The 22,623-nt window shown below is 42.9% G+C and overlaps 1 protein-coding gene across 3 annotated transcripts in view; it reads right to left on the bottom strand.

The window, feature by feature from the left end:
- Window positions 1–264: 264 nt before the first annotated feature.
- The window catches only part of ALS2 (alsin Rho guanine nucleotide exchange factor ALS2), a 91,005-nt gene continuing 68,646 nt past the window's right edge, over window positions 265–22,623 (bottom strand). For 2 of the 3 annotated variants that reach the window (XM_020814474.3, XM_072978760.2), the window contains exons 29-34: window positions 21,858–22,034; window positions 15,713–15,758; window positions 15,170–15,231; window positions 3,789–3,938; window positions 2,224–2,320; window positions 265–1,435 (exon numbers count right to left, since the gene is read on the bottom strand). In XM_020814474.3, the coding sequence (XP_020670133.3) occupies window positions 1,397–1,435; window positions 2,224–2,320; window positions 3,789–3,938; window positions 15,170–15,231; window positions 15,713–15,758; window positions 21,858–22,034 (571 nt within the window). In that variant the 3' untranslated portion in view covers window positions 265–1,396. Of the gene's footprint in view, window positions 1,436–2,223; window positions 2,321–3,788; window positions 3,939–15,169; window positions 15,232–15,712; window positions 15,759–21,810; window positions 22,035–22,623 lie in introns of those variants that run through there. The other variant, XR_013538282.1, reaches the window with a different exon arrangement.

Raw genomic sequence — 22,623 nt, 5'->3', positions numbered from 1 at the left:
ATTATAAATCTCTTGTTGCCTCTTATCCTACTCCCTTTCTTGAGCCGGCAAAGTATTTTAAGTCAATCAATTTTATCTTCTGAATGTAAGGTTGTTTGGTAAGGAGAATAAAACTGAACGAAAGCTTAATTTATAATGCTTACAAGCAACACTGATTATAGAAGAATTAATGATTGTGCTCTTTGCAGAAGAACCACCTTAAAGCAATTGCAGATGTGTAACAATGTGGGATTTGTGTTGACTGTCACAAAAGAAATCACCACAGAAGTAATAATACTCTTTATTATGAAAACAGCTTAATTTAAAGTAACCGCTCCCACCCTTTTTTTTAAATAAAGGAGCTACACACAAGCCATGATTCAAATTTCCACAAATTATTTGCATGGGTTGTACTAACACAAGTTAATTTTTACATCTGCCACTCATCGATGACAACATGGTAAAGAACAGCACCAGTTTCATCCAAGACATCAGCTAACATTATTTATATAAGTCAAGGAGAAAGTCACAGGAACAATGACGTGAATGGTTTGTTTGTTCGTGTGTGTGTTTTAAACAGTAGTTCAACAAAAATAGCATTTAAAAAATTCCTTTAGGCAACCAGGTACAGTGGCTTAGCACACTAAACCTATATTGCAATCTTGAGCAAACCCATGTGTACTCAGATCGTATTTGTACCCTTCTCTAACCTGGGATTTATTTGCACAAGAAAACTGTCCCATTTATTGTATATTTTGTTCATCTCGAGTCTTGCATTACCAAGGCTCAGAAACTGGAAAATTGTGAGTTCTTGTAAACATTAACTATCAAATTCAGTGCTGAGGTTCACAATGACCAGTGTTCCTTGATGTTAAAGCATAAGCCAAACCAGAAAAAAACAGTTGTCAACTCCTCTATTCTCACCACTCCCCATTAGTAAATTCTCACTTAACCGTTCAGATGGTTTCCACATCAACATTTGTGGCTCCTGTTGAATCCGTATTTACAGAAAGGATCACTCAAACCCTTTCGAGCAAGAGGTGCCACAGATTACTCATGTCAACTTTTTCCTGGTGATTTAGTCAGATTTAGAAAGCCACAATGTGTTTCTGAGTTCATCTCCATCCTTCATGAAACATGAAGCTGACAGCCTGTTCAACTTAAAAGGATGATGCTTCTTTGAATGAATTCAATGTGGGTGGGACTCTGAACAGAATTCTTCCTTGCCAGCTGTCCAGCGAAGTACCTTCTGCGGCCTCTGTTTTTTTCTGATTATCTCAGGGCTTTGCTTTTCCTGTCTTTCAGAGTGGTTGAGGAATGACAACCACATCATGATTATTTTTTTCTTCATTTTAGGCAACTGCTGAGAAGGAGAAAAACTCCGTTCAAAATATTCCTCCATATTCAGGCAAATGGTTTAGCTCAGTTTTTCATGTTGAATTTGGTAATAACATGCCTGAAGACAAAGTGGGGAAAAAAGAGAGAGAGAGAGAAAGAAAAAGCAGATTTAGCTTAAAGCAGAGTTTGCTGCAGTTTGGATACACATTCAATTAGTTGAATTTAGGTTTCACTAAATTTAATGAACATGAATTTAATGAAACATCACTGTTAATCTGAGTGTAACCCTGAAAAATTAGACTGTAAATTCTATTCTCTCTTCAAAAATGGTTAGCATTTGTGCAAAAAATTCCTGCAAGGTGGTTTTTTGATAAACTTCCTTTGATGACTGGCACCACGTAAAAGCTACTTAAATAGAACTGATCAAGCCTCATCCATCTTACATAATCATGGGTTCTTTTTTATCTGTTTATTTCATTTATATTCTGTGGGATTCAAGGTAGTTTAAAATAAAATTTAAAAATGGGATTTTAAAAAGTTATACCACTGCAGTAGTTGATGTAGGAAATCACAACAGGTTATAAAATTAAAACACAATTCAGTCAAACACAATTAAAAATATATATAAACATACTAATATATTTTCCTGCTTTCAGTACCAGCAATCGATGTTTATGTGAGAGAAGTCGCATTAGTTGTGGCAGCAAACTGCAGCCCATTAACAAGGTACTGGTTGCATTTCTGGACATGTGTCCACGAACACCACCAGCACCTTGTTAGTGGCTGTAATTTGCCATCATGACTTACATTAATGTCCCTTATGCTAGCATAAATCCCCAGCAGGATTCTTGCCAATAAATATTACACGGCCATTTAAGTTAAAAGGTACAGTTATTTAAAGCTTACCTTCAGGGTAGTAAACATAATGCCTTGCTCTCCATGCTGCAAAAAAGGATCCATCAGATCCTCAATCAAGTGCACTTCAGATCCCAAGTTCCTTATTCTGTAATAAAAGAAAATGTTTACTTAATGCAGCGAATTATTTCACAGGACCTGAAGAAACAAATCAGGTGGGTGGGGTGGGTGACTTTTTTTCCATACTCTTCATCAATAGGCACTCAATATACTGTTATGGAACTGACCTGGGATAGGGAATGTTTGACTTTCTGGCTGAGGCTGGAATGCATCCCCCATCATCCCTCACCTTTGGCTCTGCAGGCTGGGATAATGGAGCTGTTGTCTGGCAACAACTGGATGGCTGTACATTTCCCAGCCGTGTAACCAAGACTCTTTTAGCTTTCTTGCTTTCATGCTTAAGTTTCAATACTGGTATAGCATTGAATGCACCTGCTACCAGTCACAGATTCCTTTCTTCTTTAACATCCTGAATCTATCACTTCATTTCAGGCAGATTTTAAGAGGTGGCAAATCCTCTGCTGGTGGTTTGGTGTACAGAGATAACATCATCCCAAGACGTAAATGACCAAAGAGCCACCCTGATATTATTAAATATCTGAGGTCTAGCTTCACATCTGCAGTGACAACTTCTCTCACTGTGCTTGTTATTGGGCCCAGGCTGTTCCAGTATTTCAGCCCTGTAGGCGTTTTCGCCTGCTCAGTTTTAGAGCAATACACAGATACATCCCTTCTGGTTATACTGGGGGATGTGGGGAGGGATGGGGCAGACCCTCAAATCCTCAATCCCTGAAGAAAATCAGTTTTATAAGGCTTGTGAACCCCCAGAAGAGGCCTGGGGAGGGGAAAGAACAAATTACATTTCAATGGCAAACACACACTTCAAGGCACAGTTTGTCATGGGGAGGGAGGATATTTTCCTACGGTGGGATGATTGGAGGGGTATGGTTATCAAGGGCAGAACAAAAATAGCCCAAGGACACTCAGAGTTGGCCATCTCTGGTTTACGGAGTCTACACGTCATACACTGAGGTCCAGCATCTTCTGCAGGGGTACCACCTGGGGAAAACCTCTCTTTCTCTTAAACAGGACAAAATTAATCCCTCTGAAGCATCAGTGCTTCCGGATATTATATATGATTATTACTGATGTATGGCACAAGGTCCCTCCCACAAAAAAAAAAAACCCTTCCAATGGGCTCATTCTTCTGTGAATCTGCATCCCTCTGGTGGATGGGCACTGCCCTGTTGTGTGATCCCCAGTGTGGAAGCACAACAGGTAGGTTTCTTCCCCTTTACTAGAGCACAGGTTAAAACACCACAAAAAAAGAGAAATACTGTCCTATTATTCCCCACCCAGAAGACGAGCGCTAGACAAATACTACTGACACTAGATCAGAACCAACGGTATGATATTCCATTCCTGTGTAATGAATAGAAAGCATTTGGGACACGTCATGAAACCAAATAGACTTCAAGCTCTCTTTAGTTAATGGATCTTTAATTACAGTATAGGATATGTTTAATTTATTTTTTTCAATTTTGAAGTTTGCTCGCCTGGCTCGAAGCACCACATATAGAAAGACAGGAAATAGGTCATCCATGGACCAAAGGAAATCTTCATGAAGATTCTCAAGTACATTCTGGGAGATCTCTTCAAAGGTCTGCTGGATCACCTTCAGTTTGTCAGCAGGTGTGAATGTTGTACTATTGGAAAGAGTATTAAAAGAAGAAAACAAAATAAAATAAAATAAAGGAATTGTACTGCCTTCCGTTTCTAAAGACTGAATCAAAATTCTCCCTTGATAATGTGGGACACATGAGAGACTAAAACACACACCACACCAAATTAATGCTAAGAACAGATATGGATATTGAGAACTGAGAAATCATAAAGAAAAAAGGAGACCTTTCAAAATATTTTATTACTTTAGACTACTGTATATATATATTCAAAGCTCTCAAAACTGCTGCAAGATCACTTCCATTTTATATATATGAACATTCTTCATGCTAGGCCAGGTCAGCACTTTCATAACATGATGTCACAATAATGATTTGGAGCTACAGATTTACAATGCAGTGGTTCCAGAATGCTTTGCTTAAGTTTGCAGCATGTGCATAGGTAATTCTAACTCACAGGTCTTTCCAAAGCAATACTCTTCCAGGACAGAAGGGTTATTGTCCAAAGGAAAACTGGCTCTCTCTTCCAAGCCTGCCAAATGTTATAAGGTTAGTTCTTTCATTAATTTTTAGTAATTCTGTATACTTCTTCCTTTTATGTCTATCTCCTTTTTAACCTTCTCAAATGCCCTCATTACTCAAGGCATAAATAGAATTTCTTCTTGCTTATGCACCCTTATGTTTAATATTTCACCATTTGAGCTTCTTCCAGTCACAGGCAACATCTCAACATCCTGGGGCTGCACATACCCCTTCTTGACCTTGGAAGACCACCCTCTGCTTTGCCACATCCTCCAATTTTTCTAACAAATAGAAAGGTTACTTACCTGTAACCATGGTTCTTCGAGTGGACCTCTGTGAATTCACACATATGGGTTTAGTCTGTGCCTGTGCTGACATTCTCGGAGCATTCCAGAGCTAAAAGTAACAATTTTATGGGATGATCCCCCATGAGGCACATGCTCCTCCCACCCAAGATTCCCCTCAGTTCCTGCAATTTGTCCGCCGGGCACAAGAGTTATACAACAATAAGATACCTGTGATGGACAGAGGGGAGGATGGGCGGGTAGTGTGAATTCACAGAAGTCCACTAGAAAGAACCATGGTTACAGGTAAGTAACCTTTCTTTCTTCTTCATGGCCTCTGTGAATACACACACATATGGGTGACTGGCAAGCTTACTTATTGGCAGGTGGGATGTCATGGTAGGAAGGATGGCAACACATTTCTGCCAAATCCAGTGGTATTGCGTGTACCTACATGTAGCCAGTATTGCTCTGCAAAGGTAGATGCCATGGATCATATTGGTGCACGGTAGATGTCGAGAGTCTCGATTCTACTCTGGATGCAGCTGAGGTAGACACCACTCCGTGGAGCGAGGCTAAAGCTGATTAGACGGTGACTCGTCTGACCGATGGCAAGCCATAGATACAGTCTGGACCATCGATATAGAGATGGATAGGACGACACTGGACTTTCGAAATGAAAAGAATGAAAGCATAAAAAGAGCCTGTCATCTGTTTGGAAGCTCTGGTAGTGTCCAGACAAAATGCTGGTGAGTGTCTTACATAATTATTGTGGAGCATGTGCTCTAGAGGAGACGATGGTGATCTGAAAAATGATGGTAAGATAAAGCACAGGTAAACATGAAAACAAGTTGAATAGGTCAGGAATGAGACATTAAAGTAGGAAGTCACTTATCAGGAAAATTGAATAACAGGTGGATCGAATCACAATCCAGCTCTTTTGCGTGTTCCCTTGGCAGATATGACAGCCACTAGGAAGGCTGTTCAAAGTAAGTAATTACGCATTTGAAGAGAAAATGGGCTCGAATGGCGGGCACATGACTGAATTTAGAATTATAGACCATTGAGAAACAATGTGTTTACATGGAGAACGGATGGTACTGAGTCCTGTGAAAAGATGTTTGACCCTAGAGCAGGCTTGTCCAACCTGTGGCCCGAGGGCCGCATGCGGCCCAGGTCGGCTCATAATGTGGCCCAGGGCAATTTTTTATTTTAAAAGAAAGTCCAAAGTTTCAAGTTACAATGCCGGCGCTTGCGGCCGAATGCGGCTGGGGCACGTCACAACGGTGGGGGGGGGGGGAGAGGGAAGGAAGGAAAGAGCAGGAGGGGAGGGGAGAGGGGGGCTGCATGACTGCATTGTGCTGTCCCCGTCAATAGGTGGACCCCCTCCCAGCCCCATAAAGCTACTGGAGTCGAAGCTGGCAGCCTCTGCTGTCTGAGATCGCAGCTGCCGGTAAGCACGCTTGGAGCAGGGCTGCGGAGGACCGCTAGGGCTGCCCCCCCATGCGGCCCAAACCAAATTTATGTGCGCCCCAAATCAAATTTTCATCTTCTAATGTGGCCCAGGGAAGGTGAAAGGTTGGACACCCCTGCCCTAGAGTGAGACAAAAGTCCTACGTACCAGAATCATCTGGTTAATGGGCAACAGTAGCAGATATATAACATTTTAAAGCATAAATAGAAAGCCAAGTAGGCAACAGTTTCAAAGAAAGTTGGTAAGGTAGTTCTATGTTTCAGTATATTTAATAAAGATTTCATTTATTTATACATCAACATCGAGTTGATAGTTTTCGAGCTCGATCGAGCACTGATGCCAAAGTGGGAGTATTTTCCAGGTTGCCAAGTTCATGGACGATAGATCTGGATGGTAGACCATCCTTCCCTCCAAAGTTAGGAGGTGAGGAACCAGAGGGAACTGACATGTGTCTGTCTATATCGATCTGAGACAGGCGAACTAGGACTACCTTGGTCATCAAGGAGGTATCTGGATCGCATTTGGTTAGGAATGATGGTGATGGAAGATTGTCCGCAGAATAAAAGTTATCGGAGGGAAGAGTTATGGCAGATTCCCTGTCCGCTGCCATATGAACATGTCCCCGATAGTGTTTCCATCCGCACCTGCACAGAAGCAATAAAACCTGTAGTCGGCGTACGGACCCCAGTGAATACATTGAAGGTCGGTATTTCCCAATGGTGACAGAACTGAACTTGCAGTTACTTGGATTAAGGATCCTCTACTTGGTCAAACAGCAAAAGATACCACTATTGGAGTGGTTCGAGGCTGAGTCTGGATTGCTTTAGCACTGAAACCGTGGAGGTCATGAATTTGGGGAGATGATTGCTAGTATTTTTTTTTAAAGAAAAACATACGCTATAGTACCAGTACAGGTAGATGTTCATATCTTGCAGGGGACGGCTATTATCAAACTGATGCCCTGTACCATCTGAAAGACCTTGCAGATGTTGAAAAATCGAATGGTAGTGAAATCTTAGGAATTACTGATTAGATAATAGTGTTGAGGGTGGAATCTGAAACTTACAGTAGAATACACATGAAAAGATTTCTGAGACCAAGGATGGGACAGATGCCTCCGTCCTTTCTATGTATATAATAGCACAGAAGTAGAAGCCATTGCATGAGCCAGATGTAGGAACTTGGATTATGGCATGTTTGTCCAGGAGGCAGAGGTCTCTTCCTGGACGATATAGACAAAAAGAGTAAGTCTAACGTTACTCAAATAGGAACAAAGACAAGTATATAATGTAACCTTGAGAGATGTGGTGACATTCTTGTATTAAAACAAAAATGTCTGGGAGGCTGAAACTCCAGATATGGTTGAAAGGACTATGGGTAGAACTGAAAGAGGGACGAAAGGGCTGTTGGCCCGTATATAATTTAGCTGTTTTCCTATTCTGTGTAAAAAAATAATAATAATAATTTTTTTATCCTAGTGTCACCAGTCTAAGACTGAAGAGACTGGTACCATGTAATGGAAGACATTCAATTCTGTCCTTTGTGTCCTTGATGAGCCAGTGGATCGTGACTAGGTGAGCCTTCTATAGATACTAAGGATGCGACAGTAGTTGAAGCCCTTTGCATGTCAAGCAGCAATCCTGTGTTGCTTTGCTAGAGTCGTGGTCTCAGAGCAAGAATTTCTAAGCTCTGTTTTAATGGATTCCAAGAGAGGTAGAATCTGAGACCATAATTGCTCCAGGTAGGCACCTATCGTGATTGATAGTTGGCCATATGGAGCAGAAGTGATTGAAGGGAATAAGTCTCCCTGCCAAAAACATCAATGTTTCCGTATTATTATTAGTAGGGTTCAGGGAAATCATTTTTTGTTTTGGATAAATTTGTTCTACGATGATAGAAATGGGACTGGTGTCATCCCACAATTTCTATATCCTTTCCTCGTACCTTGTACTTGTGATACATTCTTCCTAGATATTTAATAGGAGGTGGCTTGTTGCAAACATCCTTTATTAGCTTCAGCATAGTTAGTGTAAGTGCTCAGCTAAGTGATGGCCGGGTCTGGAAAAGGCAGTTCCTCCATTCCCAATCGACGGGATGCAGTGAACCGAGAAGTGAGCTGTGCAAATGAAAAGAAGCACACTGAAGGTGACAGAGGATGATAATGGATCGCATCATATTGGAGAGAGATTCGTTCATGGAGTGAGATCCGAGCTTATGCCCAGAATTGGCAGATAGTCAATTCGAAGCTGGGACCGGTCATGCTCGATCATAATGGGCCTCGACACGAGATGGATTGGAATTTGGAAAGCATCTTTTCCTGCTGAAGTGTTGATATGGTAGAGAAAAAGCATAGTGGCAAAGCTGGTAGCTACGAGAGAAAGGAGTCAAACGGGCTGACTGGTCAACAACAGAGAAGTAAAGAGACCGCTCATTTTTGCAGTCCTACCAGCAGTTCTGCCAGTCAAGGCACTGCCTGCCCACATGTCTAGGGGCGGCGGCTGGTAACTTTGGGGTTGAGGCTTTTAACGATCCCGGAATGCCATAGGCTGATGGGAACATCTTCAGGCTCTTGCAGATGTTACAGCACAATGACTGTGTCGCCTTCTAGAGCCTGAGCAGGTTATCAAGAATAACAACCTTTTTCTGGCTAAAAAGCCATACACCAACAAATGGCAGGTCCTAACCTGTCAGTTGCTTAGACACTAGTTTTCAAGCGTATCGAGCAGCAGTGCGCTCGTGATGCACCTGCAACAGTGCCTCCCAGTGATGTGGAAGGCCTGAACTGTAAGGGTGCACAGGAGCTACCCACAGGGTTGGCATCACCAAACTCCATAAGTGGTGATGATAAGCCCCCATGGCAGAGGAGTAAATGGCTACACGATGTCCAAAAACAAGTAACAACACCAATCAAAGAACTCCTCATCCGTTAACAGTAAAGGAGTGTGACCATCTGCAACAACCGAGAGGGGTGTAGGAAGATTGGTTGGAAACTCTTCCACCCCCCTGTGACTCATGTAAGTCCCAATCCTGAATAAGGAAAACCCTCCTGATGAACAGGGGAGAAGACTGACCTAGCACAAGCTTGACCAAGCACAAGCTCAACAGTTGTAGAACAGAGAAGGCCGAATGGGTTAACAGCAGGTTCGGTCAAAGCTGCGAACATTGTGCTACCGAGTTCGAGGGAGCACTACACCTGTGAAGCCTATGTGGAGGCATAAAGCACTCCATAGCCCATGGCTCAGAACAATGCCAGGTAGAGCGGAATGGTGATGGTGGCCAAGAACTCATAGCTACTATCCCAAACAAAAGGGACTGGTTCTACGCAACCTTGTCAGTGAGATAGGACCTACCTGAGGAAAATTACCCAGGCCTACCTGACAGTGGCAGGGTTCTCGGGTGGACACCTGTGAGTCCTTTCTCTATGAGCCTATGCGGGCACTGGCAGCTGAGACAGGGCCGCAGGTTACTTTGTGAGCCAGCCCATTGATAAAGAGGGCTGTTTTGTGCCAAATTAACAGCCACCAACAGGTGCTACCCCAGGCAGGAATATCACTGACTAGCAGGGCTAGTGGTGGGAGTTGCAGCCCCCCCTTTTTCAAAGGCAAAACTAGGGCTGACAAATGCTGCCAGAAAGCCTTTGCCTCGGCACCTAACTGGTTTTGGAAATAGCAGCCGCGTGAACAAGCCCTTTGATAAATGAGGGCCATTTCATACCAAACACCCCAGGGCATTACCCCAGACAGGCAAAGCGCTGACACGTAGGGCTGTCCGCAGGAGCTAAAGGGGCCCATTATATCCCCAAAGGGAAACTCAAGCCTTACCTTATGTCGCCAGCACATCTACAGCCTCGGTGTGCAGCTCCCTCCGGAAGTCGCAGCTACATGAGCAGGCGCACGAAGGAGGGTTGGTGTGCGGCACTCACACTCAGAGGCTCTTCCCATGTCAGGAAGAATCACTGACAGTCAGGGAAGGTGACCAGCGCTACAGGAGGCCCTTCTCGTAGGGACAGGGCGACAGAGCCCTAACTCCTGCGGGGTCAAAACAGTTGTATGAACGAGCCCCTTGAAACAATCATCCATCGATGATTCACCAGTCTCTCTCATGATTGCTCGTAGAGAGGCTGTGGTGAGACATGCCTCCTTTTCCCTTTCCTGTCTTCGTGAGATAGAGGAAGAGACTCGAGCTCCAAATCAGGAACGTCAAATGCCCGCCCTCATGTAGGGCTAAAAAGGGCCACGGCCAGACTGGACGGTAGCGCAGTCACTGAATGGCCAGTTGGAGGAGAGAGGCTATCAGGTGATCCCGGAGTCTGTGCAGGTAGAGCTGGCACATCATCTCTTCAGAGGCAAATTCGCTAGCCTCCGTCGAGGATTCCTCTGTTGATGTAGACTTAGATTTTAAAGACTCCCTGGCATTGTTGGGTCCCCTACAGGATCGGGGGGAAGCTATGTGAGAGGAAACCGGGAGTGTCACCCGATCTATTTTTCAGGTGACTAGACAGTTTATGTAGCCGAAAAAGCGAGGTAAAGGCAAACTCATATAAGGAGATCTGTGCGGGCTGCACCTATCTGGGTAAGATGTAGCTTACTCAGGCAGAAAATCATTAATATGCCCGAGAGTCAAAATGAGGAGGCTGAAAAAAGGCGGGAAAGGAGAAAGAAGTAAACGGTTGAAGTGTGTGTGTGGATAAGCCAAATAGCAGGCAAGCAAAAAAGAAAACAACTCAAGGGGGGATCATAGATTAGATAATTGAGAAGGGAAAGAATCCAATTTAGAGGGAATTGATCAATAAGCTAAGGGAAAAACCCCATGGAAATAGTTCTATGACTCTGTAGAACTTTACAGCACGGCGGAAAAAAGGAACTGAGGGGAATCTTGGTTGGGGGGAACATGTGCCTCATGGGGGATCATCCCATAAAATTGTTACTTTTAGCTCTGGAATGCTTCGAGAACGTCAGCGCAGGCGCAGACTAAACCCATATGTGTGTATTCACAGAGGCCACGAACAAGAATATTATTATTATTTTTTAAAAAACTGAACCATCTGGAGGACAATTTCATCAGGGTTGGGAGTTCCACAACCTGTTTTAGACCAAGTGTGAAGTAATACCTAGTTTTGAATCCGCCCCCCCAATACACAAAACAATTCATAAGGGGCCAACAACTTGATGAAATTTCTCCCTCATGCACTCTGGACAGATTAAGGGGGCTTTTAAAAGTAAAAATATGTCCATGATTTCTGTGGTATGTATACTGCATGTGGTTGCTGAGGGGTATGCTTTGCCCACCCCACTCTGAATACACTGGGATATCTTTCCAACAGTGATAACAGTAAAGACCTAATTTTTCTGAAGTTTCAATACCTTATGGACAGTGCTAAAATCTTAATTTGCCCAATCGTTTCTTCATCTGGTGGAAACATAGAATTGTAGAGCTATTGACAGTTGGATGACAGTTGGAAATGGCCGCGCATTCCGGTGCTGCAGCTCAGTGCTCTTCGACTTGGCGTTCTTTATGGATGTTTTTGTGTGTATTATCTGGTGTTGTGAATACCTCCGGCGGAGTGAATATACTCTACAGCAATTGTGAACTTATGAGGATTGGATTGCAATGTAAACAGGAGATAACAGCTAAGTTTATTTGGAAACATGGCATACCATCAGAGATTGCAAGGTCCCCCGGCTCTCTGTGGACTGTAATTCCGGCAAAAGCGAGAGTGAGAAGGAAAAGGAAACGTAAGGAGAGGAAGAAGAAAAGGGGCTGTAGGGCTGGTGTTTTGTATAGGCTGCAAAAACAGACAAAGCGACTACCACTCCCAAGTCTCTTTCTGACTAATGCCAGATCAGTGGCAAACAAGATGGATGACTTAAGGTTACAGGTCTCCTCAAGTAAGTTTGTGAAAAACTGTTGCGTGCTGTTAATCACTGAAACCTGGCTGAACCCCACTATTCCAAACACTGTTATTGATATGGAAGGTTTTTTATTACATCGTTTGGACAGAGACAGGAATGTGGGGAAGTGCAGAGGAGGAGGATTGTGCGTGTTTGTTAGAGAGAGCTGGTGCACAAACTCAGAGATTATAACACGTCATAGCTCTTTGGAGCTGGAATATCTGTCTGTTAAATGCAGACCTTTTTACCTTCCACGGGAATTCAGCGTTGTTATTATTCTTGTTGTTTATATTCCGCCGGATGCAAATGCGGATTTGGCGCTGGGTCATCTGGGCGATGAAATTGGCAACTTGCAAAGTAAATTTCCGGATGCTGTATACATTATTGCAGGAGACTTCAATCATGTAGATCTACGTGCAGTCCTCCCCAAATTCCAACAACATGTAAGGTGTGCTACTAGGGGGCTGAACACCTTAGATAAGGTCTACACGAATATTGCAAATGGATACAGGATATTACAATTGCCACACTTGGGCCAGTCTGACCATATGTCCCTGTTTTTAGCTCCGGAGTATATTCCTCTGAGAAAACAGTCAGGGCCAGTAGTCAAGACAGTGAAAAGCTGGCCGGAGGGAGCAATGGAGCAGTTAAAGGACTGTTTTGAACAAACGAATTGGGAAGTTTTTGACCATCCTGATCTGGAAGAACATACAGCTGCAGTGTTAGGGTATATGGCACACTGTATTGACACGGTCACAGTGGATAAACGTATCCGGGTTTATCCCAATCAAAAACCTTGGATGACCGGGAAGGTTAGACGCCTGTTGTATGCTAGAAATAAGGCTTTTAAGTCTGGGGATGATCTAGACTACAGTGCAGCAAGAACGAATTTGAGGAGAGGCATTAAGCAAGCTAAGGCCGAATACAAGAGGAGAATTGAAGACTGCTTTCTCAGCAATAACATGAGGCAAGTTTGGCAGGGGGTTCAACAACTAACAAACTACAAAGCAAAAAAGGTTTCCTCGGGCGGAGGCGTGGAGGTGGCTGAGGAGTTGAACAACTTTTTTGCTCGATTCGAGATCGATCAAACTGAAACTGTTCGTTTGCCATCATTTACTCAGCAGAGTCCCCCCTTCATTGTGAATGAGCAGGATGTGAGACAGACTATGAAAGTGGTTAACTCCAGAAAAGCAGCTGGACCCGACTTGATTCCTGGTCGGGTGGTAAAAGACTGTGCTGATCAGCTAGCCGGGATATGGACTGTAATTTTTAATCGATCCCTGACACTATGCGCAGTTCCCGTCTGTCTCAAGGCTTCCGTCATCGTTCCACTGCCTAAAAAGTTGCCTACAAACAGTCCGAATGACTACAGGCCGGTGGCACTAACTTCAATCTTAATGAAGTGCTTTGAGCAGTTAGTTCGGAAATATATTATCTCCTGCCTTCCTGATCCCTTTGATGGGCTTCAATTTGCTTATAAAGAAAATAGATCAACCGAGGATGCGATCAATACTGTGCTTCATATGGCTTTATCCCACTTGGAAACACAAGGGAATTATGTAAGAATGCTGTTCGCGGACTTTAGCTCTGCTTTTAACACCATTATACCCCACAGATTAATAGACAAACTTAAAGATCTTGATTTTCCAGATTCTATCTGTCTGTGGATTTTGGATTTTTTAACAAATCGTCCACAAAGGGTTAAACTGAATGACTACATCTCTACTGACAAGATACTCAGCACTGGCACTCCACAAGGCTGTGTCCTTAGTCCACTACTGTTCTCCATTTATTCATCGGATTGCACCAATAACCATCCCAGTAATAGGATTATCAAATTTGCAGACGATACTACACTAGTAGGACTTATCTCTGGGGATGATGAGTATGCGTATCGGGACGAGGTATTACAGCTATCCCGCTGGTGCAAAAAAAACAATCTTTTATTTAACATCCAAAAAACCAAGGAATTCATAGTGGACTATAGGAAAAAAAGAGCAGACATTCAGCCACTGTATATAGATGGAGTTTGTGTGGAACAGGTGGTTGAATATAAGTTTCTTGGGACTATCATAACAAATGACCTGACTTGGAGTGCAAACACCGCTGCGTTAATCAGGAAGGCACAACAACGGTTGTATTTTCTAAGGATTCTTAGAAAGCAACAATTGACTGAGAGTTTGTTGATCACCTTCTATCGGAGTTCGATTGAGAGCATATTATCCTACTGTCTCTGTGTATGGTTCACGAGCTGCACAGTGGCAGAGAAAAAGGCAATTCAAAGGGTGATTAAAACGGCCCAAAACATCATTGGCTGTTCACTCCCCTCTTTGGAAGAATTGTATAAGAACAGATGTAAGAGGAAGATATCTAACATACTGAAAGACTCCTCTCATCCGGGACATCAGCTCTTTAAATTATTACCATCAGGAAGGAGATTCAGGGTATTGAAAGCAAGGACAAGCAGATTCAAGAACAGTTTTTACCCAAGTGCAGTATTGAGTTTAAATGCGGGGCCATAGGTTTTTGGTGGAATTTAAATTGCTGAGAGAAAACGGGGTATCTATATTTGGATGGTGAAAGTTGTGTATATTTTAACTTTTTTTGTAGTGTTGTCCAGTTTTACTTTGGGGAAGAGCACCTCATTTCGTTGCACCCACTTGTGAGCGCAATGACAAATAAATTTCTTATGTCTTATGTCTAGAAGAGACACCCACAGGTTCTCAAGTCCAGCCTCCTGAACTAGTCCTCCAACTCTTTATTCACACTTCATATTGATTTGTAGACATATACCTTGTATTCTCAGTGCTGAACTAAATGCACTGTGCCCATAAAATAAATTCATGAAACAGATTTCAATAAGGAAGTTAAACAATGGATACTGAGTTCCATTTCATCTCGGATTCTGTAGCTAGAAAATCATAAATCAGTCTAAGAGCTCCGGTCAGACACAAACTAAGACAAAGGCCACCAAGCAAAAGCTGTCCTATTTCATTAAAAGACAAGAAGCATCCCCTAAGTTTTGTGATGAAAGGACTGGAAGATGAAAAACAAACAAACAAACACCTCCTGATTTGAGATTACCTGATCTGTTGTAAGCATTCCACAGCTGAAGCAAAGCAGGCATCTTTTGTATTTGGAAGTACCTACAAATGAAAAGCAAGAATTACTGCCAGTTTCATCTCTAACAAGGGACTGTATACAACCAAATAACTAAGGTTGCCCATCTGGCAAACAGAGATGCTGGATTAAGACTTGCCTTTCAGTACCATGATTGTTCAATCATTACATTCATTCCAATTTAGAGAAGCTTCTTTTAAAGGAGAAAATGGAATATCAATTGTTTTGATCAGGCTGGCAATGTTTCAGTTTATCTGGTAGATCAGCTAAGCTCTAATTAATTAATGAACAGAGTTATGCCACGAGAATACGTTTATTTTTCTTTCACAGAAATCTGTGAAAGAATAAGTGTACATTACAAAAATGACTGATATTATGGAATGTTTTAAAAAGGTAACCAGAACACATGCTTTAAAAATGACACACACATGCCCTCTAGTTTTCCTTTTCAAAGCTAAAAGTTTACCAAAGAAAAACCGATGTAAACATCCTATGAATGAAAAGTACCTTTTTGTTTTCTCCCAGGATAGATGTAGTTGTTGGCCAAAATTTCCTAGAAAAAGCACCATAAATATAGTTTATTTATTTAAAATGTTTTTCCCCACCTTTTTCCCTAAAAAGGACCCAAGGCATCTTGCATCATTAAAAGACAATATTTAAAGCTAAAAACAGTAAATATACAAATACTAAAATGGATTTTTAAAAATTACACTAAAAACAGTATAAGAATCCATTAAAAAAAACCTCAGTCTGGTAGCCAGCCACTAAGGGAAAGCTTGTCTGAAGGGAAAGGTCTCCACCTACTTGTGGAAGGACAGCAAAGATGGGGCCAGTCTGGCCTCCTGTGAGAGGGAGTTCCAGAGTCTGGGAGTGGTGGCACAGAAAGGCCTCTCCTGAGTCATCACCAAACATGGCTGTGAGGGTGGTAGGACCAAGAGAAAGGCCTCACCTGATGATCTTAACACTCAAGCAGGTTCATATAGGGAAACGCAGTACTTGAGATTACTTGGAGCCAAGCCATTTTGGTCTTTATAGCTTAAAACTAGTACTTAGAAAGCAGTCCAAGAAAGCATATCCCAAATAAAATGTGCTAGCCTTTAAGATACCGCAGGGCTAATTTCACATGCTAGCAAGGTTATGCTCAAAATTCCTACAAGGTAGGCTTCAGCAGTATGTGGACGGAGAACTCCCAGAAGTACAAGCTGGATTTCAAAGGGGCAGAGGAACTTGAGACCAAATTGCTAACATGCGCTGGATTATGGAGAAAGCCAGAGAGTTCTAGAAAAACATCTACTTCTGCTTCATTCACTATGCAAAAGCCTTTGACTATGTGGACCACAACAAACTATGGCAAGTCCTTAAAGAAATGGGAGTGCCTCACCACCTTATCTGTCTCCTGAGAAATCTATACGTGGGACAGGAAGCAACAGAAATGGATATGGAACAACTGATTGCTTCAAAATTGGGAAAGGAGTAAGACCAGGCTGTATATTGTCCCCCTGCTTATTTAACTTATATGAAAAATGTGAAAGGCAGAACTGGATGAATTCCACACTGGAATTAAAATTGCCAGAAGAAATATCAACATCCTCAGATATGCAGATGATACCACTGGCAGAATGTGAGGAAGAATTAAAGAACCTCTTAATGAGAGTGAAAGAGGAGAGAGCAAAAATGGTTGGAAGCTCAACATTAAAAAAAATTAGATCATAGCCACTGGTTCCGTCACCTGGTAAATAGAAGGGGAAGATATGGAGGCAGTAACAGATTTTACTTTCTTGGGCTCCGTGATCACTGCAGATGGTGACAGCAGCCACGAAATTAAAGGACGCCTGCTTCTTGGGAGGAAAGCGATGACAAACCTAGACAGCATCTTTAAAAGTAGAGACATCACCTTGCCGACAAAGGTCCGCATAATCAAGGCTATTGTTTTTCCAGTAGCAATGTATGGAAGTGAGAGCTGGACCATAAAAGAGGCTGACTGCCGAAAAATTGATGCTTTTGAATTGTGGTGCTGGAGAAGAAGTCCCCTGGACTGTAAAGAGAACAAACCTATCCATTTTGAAGGAAATTAACCCTGAGTGCTCACTGGAAGGACAGATTCTGAAGCTAAGGCTCCAATACTTTGGCTATCTCATGAGAAGAGAAGACTCCCTGGAAAAGACCCTGATGTTGGGAAAGTGTGAAGGCAAGAGGAGAAGGGGACGACAGAGGACAGGATTGTTGGACAGTGTCATCGAAGCAACCAACATGAATTTGACCCAACTATGGGAGGCAGTGGAAGACAGGAGGGCCTGGCACGCTCTGGTTCATGGGGTCACGAAGAGTTGGACATGACTTAACGAGTAAACAACAATAAGAAGGACTCTTCATAAATATACACATTAAGATTCATTGAGAAAGAGCCAATTTATGCAAAGCAGGGCCAACCAATAAATCTGAAAGCAACCACTGTAGAGACGGAGTCAGCAGGGAGATCAGGAGTAGTTCCAAAAATCAAGATACTCTCAGATCAAAATTCCCTCCAATCTCCAGAGATGCCTCAACTGCTGCTCAGCAGCTCCTCGGTCCCAAGGGCATGGCTGGAGTTCATGATGATTCAGAGGCAACCCGGTTCAAGATGATATGCAGCTGCCTCTCTGTTGTGTTTAGTCGTTTAGTCGTGTCCGACTCTTCGTGACCCCATGGACCAGAGCACGCCAGGCCCTCCTGTCTTCTACTGCCTCCCGGAGTTGTGTCAGGTTCATGTTGGTTGCTTCGCAGACACTGTCCAGCCATCTCATCCTCGGTCGTCCCCTTCTCCTCTTGCCATCACACTTTCCCAGCATCAGGGTCTTTTCCAGGGAGTCTTTTCTTCTCATTAGATGGCCAAAGTACTGGAGCCTCAGCTTCAGGATCTGTCCTTCCAGTGAGCACTCAGGGTTGATTTCCTTTAGAACTGATAGGTTTGTTCTCCTTGCTGTCCAGGGGATTCTCAAGAGCCTCCTCCAGCACCACAATTCAAAGGCATCAATTCTTCGGCGGTCTGCTTTCTTTATGGTCCAGCTCTCACTTCCATACATCACGACAGGAAAAACCATAGCTTTGACTATTCGGACTTTTGTTGGCAAGGTGATGTCTCTGCTTTTCAAGATGCTGTCCAGATTTGTCATTGCTTTCCTCCCAAGAAGAAGGCGCCTTTTAATTTCAGGGCTGCTGTCTCCATCTGCAGTGATCATGGAGCCCAGGAAGATAAAATTTGACACTGCCTCCATATCTTCCCCTTCTATTTCCCAGGAGGTGATGGGACCAGTGGCCATGATCTTAGTTTTTTGATGTTGAGTTTCAGACCGTTTTTTGCACTCTCCTCTTTCACTCTCATTACAAGGTTCTTTAATTCCTCCTCACTTTCCGCCATCAGAGTGGTATCATCTGCATATCGGAGGTTGTTGATATTTCTTCCGGCAATCTTAATTCCGGCTTGGGTTTCTTCCAGTCCAGTCTTCCGCATGATGTATTCTGCATATAAGTTAAATAAGCTGGGGGACAATATACAGCCTTGCCGTACTCCTTTCCCAATTTTGAACCACTCAGTTGTTCCATGACCAGTTCTAACTGTTGCTTCCTGTCCCACATATAGGTTTCTCAGGAGACAGATAAAGTGGTCAGGCACTCCCATTTCTTTAAGAACTTGCCATAGTTTGCTGTGGTCCACACAGTCAAAGGCTTTCGCATAGTCAATGAAGCAGAAGTAGATATTTTTCTGGAACTCTCTGGCTTTCTCCATAATCCAGCACAAGTTAGCAATTTGGTCTCGAGTTCCTCTGCCTCTTCGGAATCCAGCTTGTACTTCTGGGAGTTCTCGGTCCACATACTGCTGAAGCCTACCTTGTAGGATTTTGAGCATAACCTTGCTAGCGTGCGAAATGAGTGCAATTGTACGGTAATTGGAGCATTCTTTGGCACTGCCTTTCTTTGGGATTGGGATGTAGACTGATCTTTTCCAATCCTCTGGCCACTGTTGAGTTTTCCAAACTTGCTGGCATATTGAATGTAGCACCTTAACAGCATCATCTTTCAAGATTTTAAATAGTTCAACTGGAATGCCATCACCTCCACTGGCCTTGTTGTTAGCCAGGCTTTCTAAGGCCCACTTGACTTCGCTCTCCAGGATGTCTGGCTCAAGGTCAGCAACTACATTGTCTGGGTTGTCCGGGATATCCACATCTTTCTGATATAATTCCTCTGTGTATTCTTGCCACCTCTTCTTGACGTCTTCTGCTTCTGTTAGGTCCCTCCCATTTTTGTCTTTTATCATGTTCATCTTTGCGCAAAATGTTCCTCTAATATGTCCAATTTTCCTGAACAGATCTCTGGTCTTTCCTTTTCTGTTATCTTCCTCTATTTCTTTGCATTGTTCATTTAAGAAGGCCCTCTTGTCTCTCCTTGCTATTCTTTGGAAGTCTGAATTCAAGTTTCTGTAACTTTCCCTATCTCCCTTGCATTTTGCTTCCCTTCTCCTCTCTGCTATTTCTAAGGCCTCGTTGGACAGCCACTTTGCTTTCTTGCATTTCCTTTTCTTTGGGATGGTTTTCGTTGCTGCCTCCTGGACAATGTTACGAGCCTCTATCCAAAGTTCTTCAGGCATTCTGTCCACCAAATCTAGTTCCTTAAATCTGTTCTTTACTTCCACTGTGTATTCATAAGGGATTTGGTTTAGATTATACCTGAGTGGCCCAGTGGTTTTTCCTAATCTCTTCAGTGTAAGCTTGAATTTTGCTATGAGAAGCTGATGATCAGAACCGCAGTCAGCTCCAGGTCTTGTTTTTGCTGACTGTATAGAGCTTCTCCATCTTTGGCTGCAGAGAATATAATCAATCTGATTTCGATATTGCCCATCTGGTGATTTCCATGTATAGAGTCGCCTCTTGTGTTGTTGGAAAAGAGTGTTTGTGATGACCAGCTTATTCTCTTGACAAAACTCTATTAGCCTTTGTCCTGCTTCGTTCTGAACTCCAAGGCCAAACTTCCCTGTTGTTCCTTTTATCTCTTGGCTCCCTACTTTAGCATTCCAGTCCCCTAGAATGAGAAGAACATCTTTCTTTGGTGTCAGTTCTAGAAGGTGTTGTAAATCTTCATAGAATTGTTCAATTTCAGTCTCCTCAGCAATGCTGGTTGGTGCATAAACTTGGATTATTGTGATGTTGAATGGTCTGCCTTGGATTCGTATTGACATCATTCTATCATTTTTGAGATTGTATCCCATTACAGCTTTTCCCACTCTTTTGTTGACTATGAGGGCTACTCCATTCCTTCTACGGGATTCTTGTCCACAATAGTAGATATGATAATCATCTGAGCTGAGTTCGCCCATTCCTGTCCATTTTCGTTCACTGATGCCCAGGATGTCGATGTTTATTCTTGCCATCTTCTGTTTGACCACCTCCAGCTTCCCAACGTTCATAGATCTTACATTCCAGGTTCCTATGCAGTATTCTTCTTTGCAGCATTGGATTTTCCTTTCACTTCCAGGCACGTCCACAGCTGAGCGTCCTTTCGGCTTTGGCCCAACCACTTCATTAGCTCTGGAGCTACTTGTACTTGTCCTCCGCTCTTCCTCAGTAGCATGTTGGACGCCTTCCGACCTGAGGGGCCCATCTTCCAGCGTCATATCTTTTAGCCTTTTGTTTCTGATCATGGGGCGTTCTTGGCAAAGATACTGGAGTGGCTTGCCATTTCCTACTCCAGGTGGATTGCGTTTAGTCGGAACTCTCCACTATGTCCTGTCCATCTTGGGTGTCCCTGCACGGCATAGCCCATAGTTTCTCTGAGTTACTCAAGCCCCTTCGCCACGACAAGGCAGCAATCCATGAAGAAGAAGCTGCCTCTAGTCCTCTCAAATGTCTATCATCTCTTTTGCTGCTGCTACCACCACAGTTAAGAGGGGCATGACAATGCTTTTTCTTCTGACTATACTAGCCTAAAATCAGCAATAATAAAAGCGAACTTATTAATTAAGATGGAAAAGTGAGAATGGAAGAACTTGCAAGTTAGTAACATAGGCTTAAACAAGGCAATGGGAGGCACAAGACAGCAACAACACGAAGAACAAGAAGCCAGTGTTGCAGATATGGAGAAGAGATGGCTAGAAGAGAGGAAGTAAACAAAATAAATAAATAAATGTGCCAAGGACAGTTACAGGCAGGGAAAAAAGTAGAACCATTCTAATTTTCTACACTATTCTTCCTGTGATTTTAAACTATGGCAAGTGAAAGTACCTCATATTTGACTCAGAAAAAACAATGGGGGCTTAAAGCAAGAACTTACTGATGCAGCTTAAGGCAAGATTCAATTAAACTAAGCACACAGGTATTTATGTGATAGAATCAGATAAAAATACAGCAAAGAAGTGTTCTGCCCAAATTGTTCCTAAAAGCTCTCAGTCTCCATGTTACGTGCTGTCACACTGGAAGTGCCTTAGCGGGACCCTAATAGAGCTTTCAAGGTAAGTGAGAGATTTAAGGAATGTTTTATAATTCCATCACCCTGAAGTGTTGAGAGGTCACAGTTAGTACCAAAACAGTAACCAAAAAACTGTTGTTTAAAAATAGAAGAAGGAAAATTACTTATTTTGTTTCTGTTTTGGAATCATTGTTTTCAACAACATGCTTACTGTTGTACTCCCAAAAAGCTCATAAGTGCAGTGTCCGGTTGTTTATTCAGGCGCAGAACGCACTCCCAGTACACATCTTCCTCTCGTTCGTTGTCCAAGGCATACAGCATAAACAGAGGAGGGTAGAGTCGTGGCAGCAACACCGGAAGTAGCAACCCAGAGCTTGTGACCACGTAACTTAAAGTATAAAAGAAACAGAAATCTTTTTAACAGCCTACAGAACACATGGAAGCCAACTCAAACCTACAGTAAGGTTTTGTTGTACGATTTAAGCCTTTTCGTTCTTCCCTATCAACAGCATGGGATGAGGAGGCAGAAGGCAAAAGAGGCTGGGGATATTAATGTATTTGAATTTTCAGCTGACTGCACAAAATTACCGCGACCAAATAGTATCCTGGATTTGTATTTACATTTTTTATTAAACTGGGGGGGGGGGGGGGGAAGGGGGGAGCCTAACTATGTTTATTCATTCAAGGTGGGGAGGCCCTGTTTCGTCACTGATTTCATTTTCATAGGCAAGGGGGGAAAAGTGCAAAAGTTGTCTTTCTCTGGGAGAGATGAGTTTTTGTGAATTTTTTTTTAGATTGCAGCACCTTCCAGAGGAAAAAATCACAGAAGTATTCCCCCCCCAGACAACCCATATTTGCATAAACACCCAAAACAAAAGAGCCTCGTGGCGCAGTGGTTAAAACGCTGTACTGCAGCTAAAACTGTGCTCACGACCTGGGGTTCAAATCCCAGGTAGCCGGCTCAAGGTTGACTCAGC

Source organism: Pogona vitticeps, chromosome 1, assembly GCF_051106095.1.
Source record: "Pogona vitticeps strain Pit_001003342236 chromosome 1, PviZW2.1, whole genome shotgun sequence".
NCBI lineage: Eukaryota > Metazoa > Chordata > Lepidosauria > Squamata > Agamidae > Pogona > Pogona vitticeps.
The sequence above is the reverse complement of the archived record's forward strand: the minus strand, read 5'-3'. Positions and strand labels throughout refer to the sequence as shown.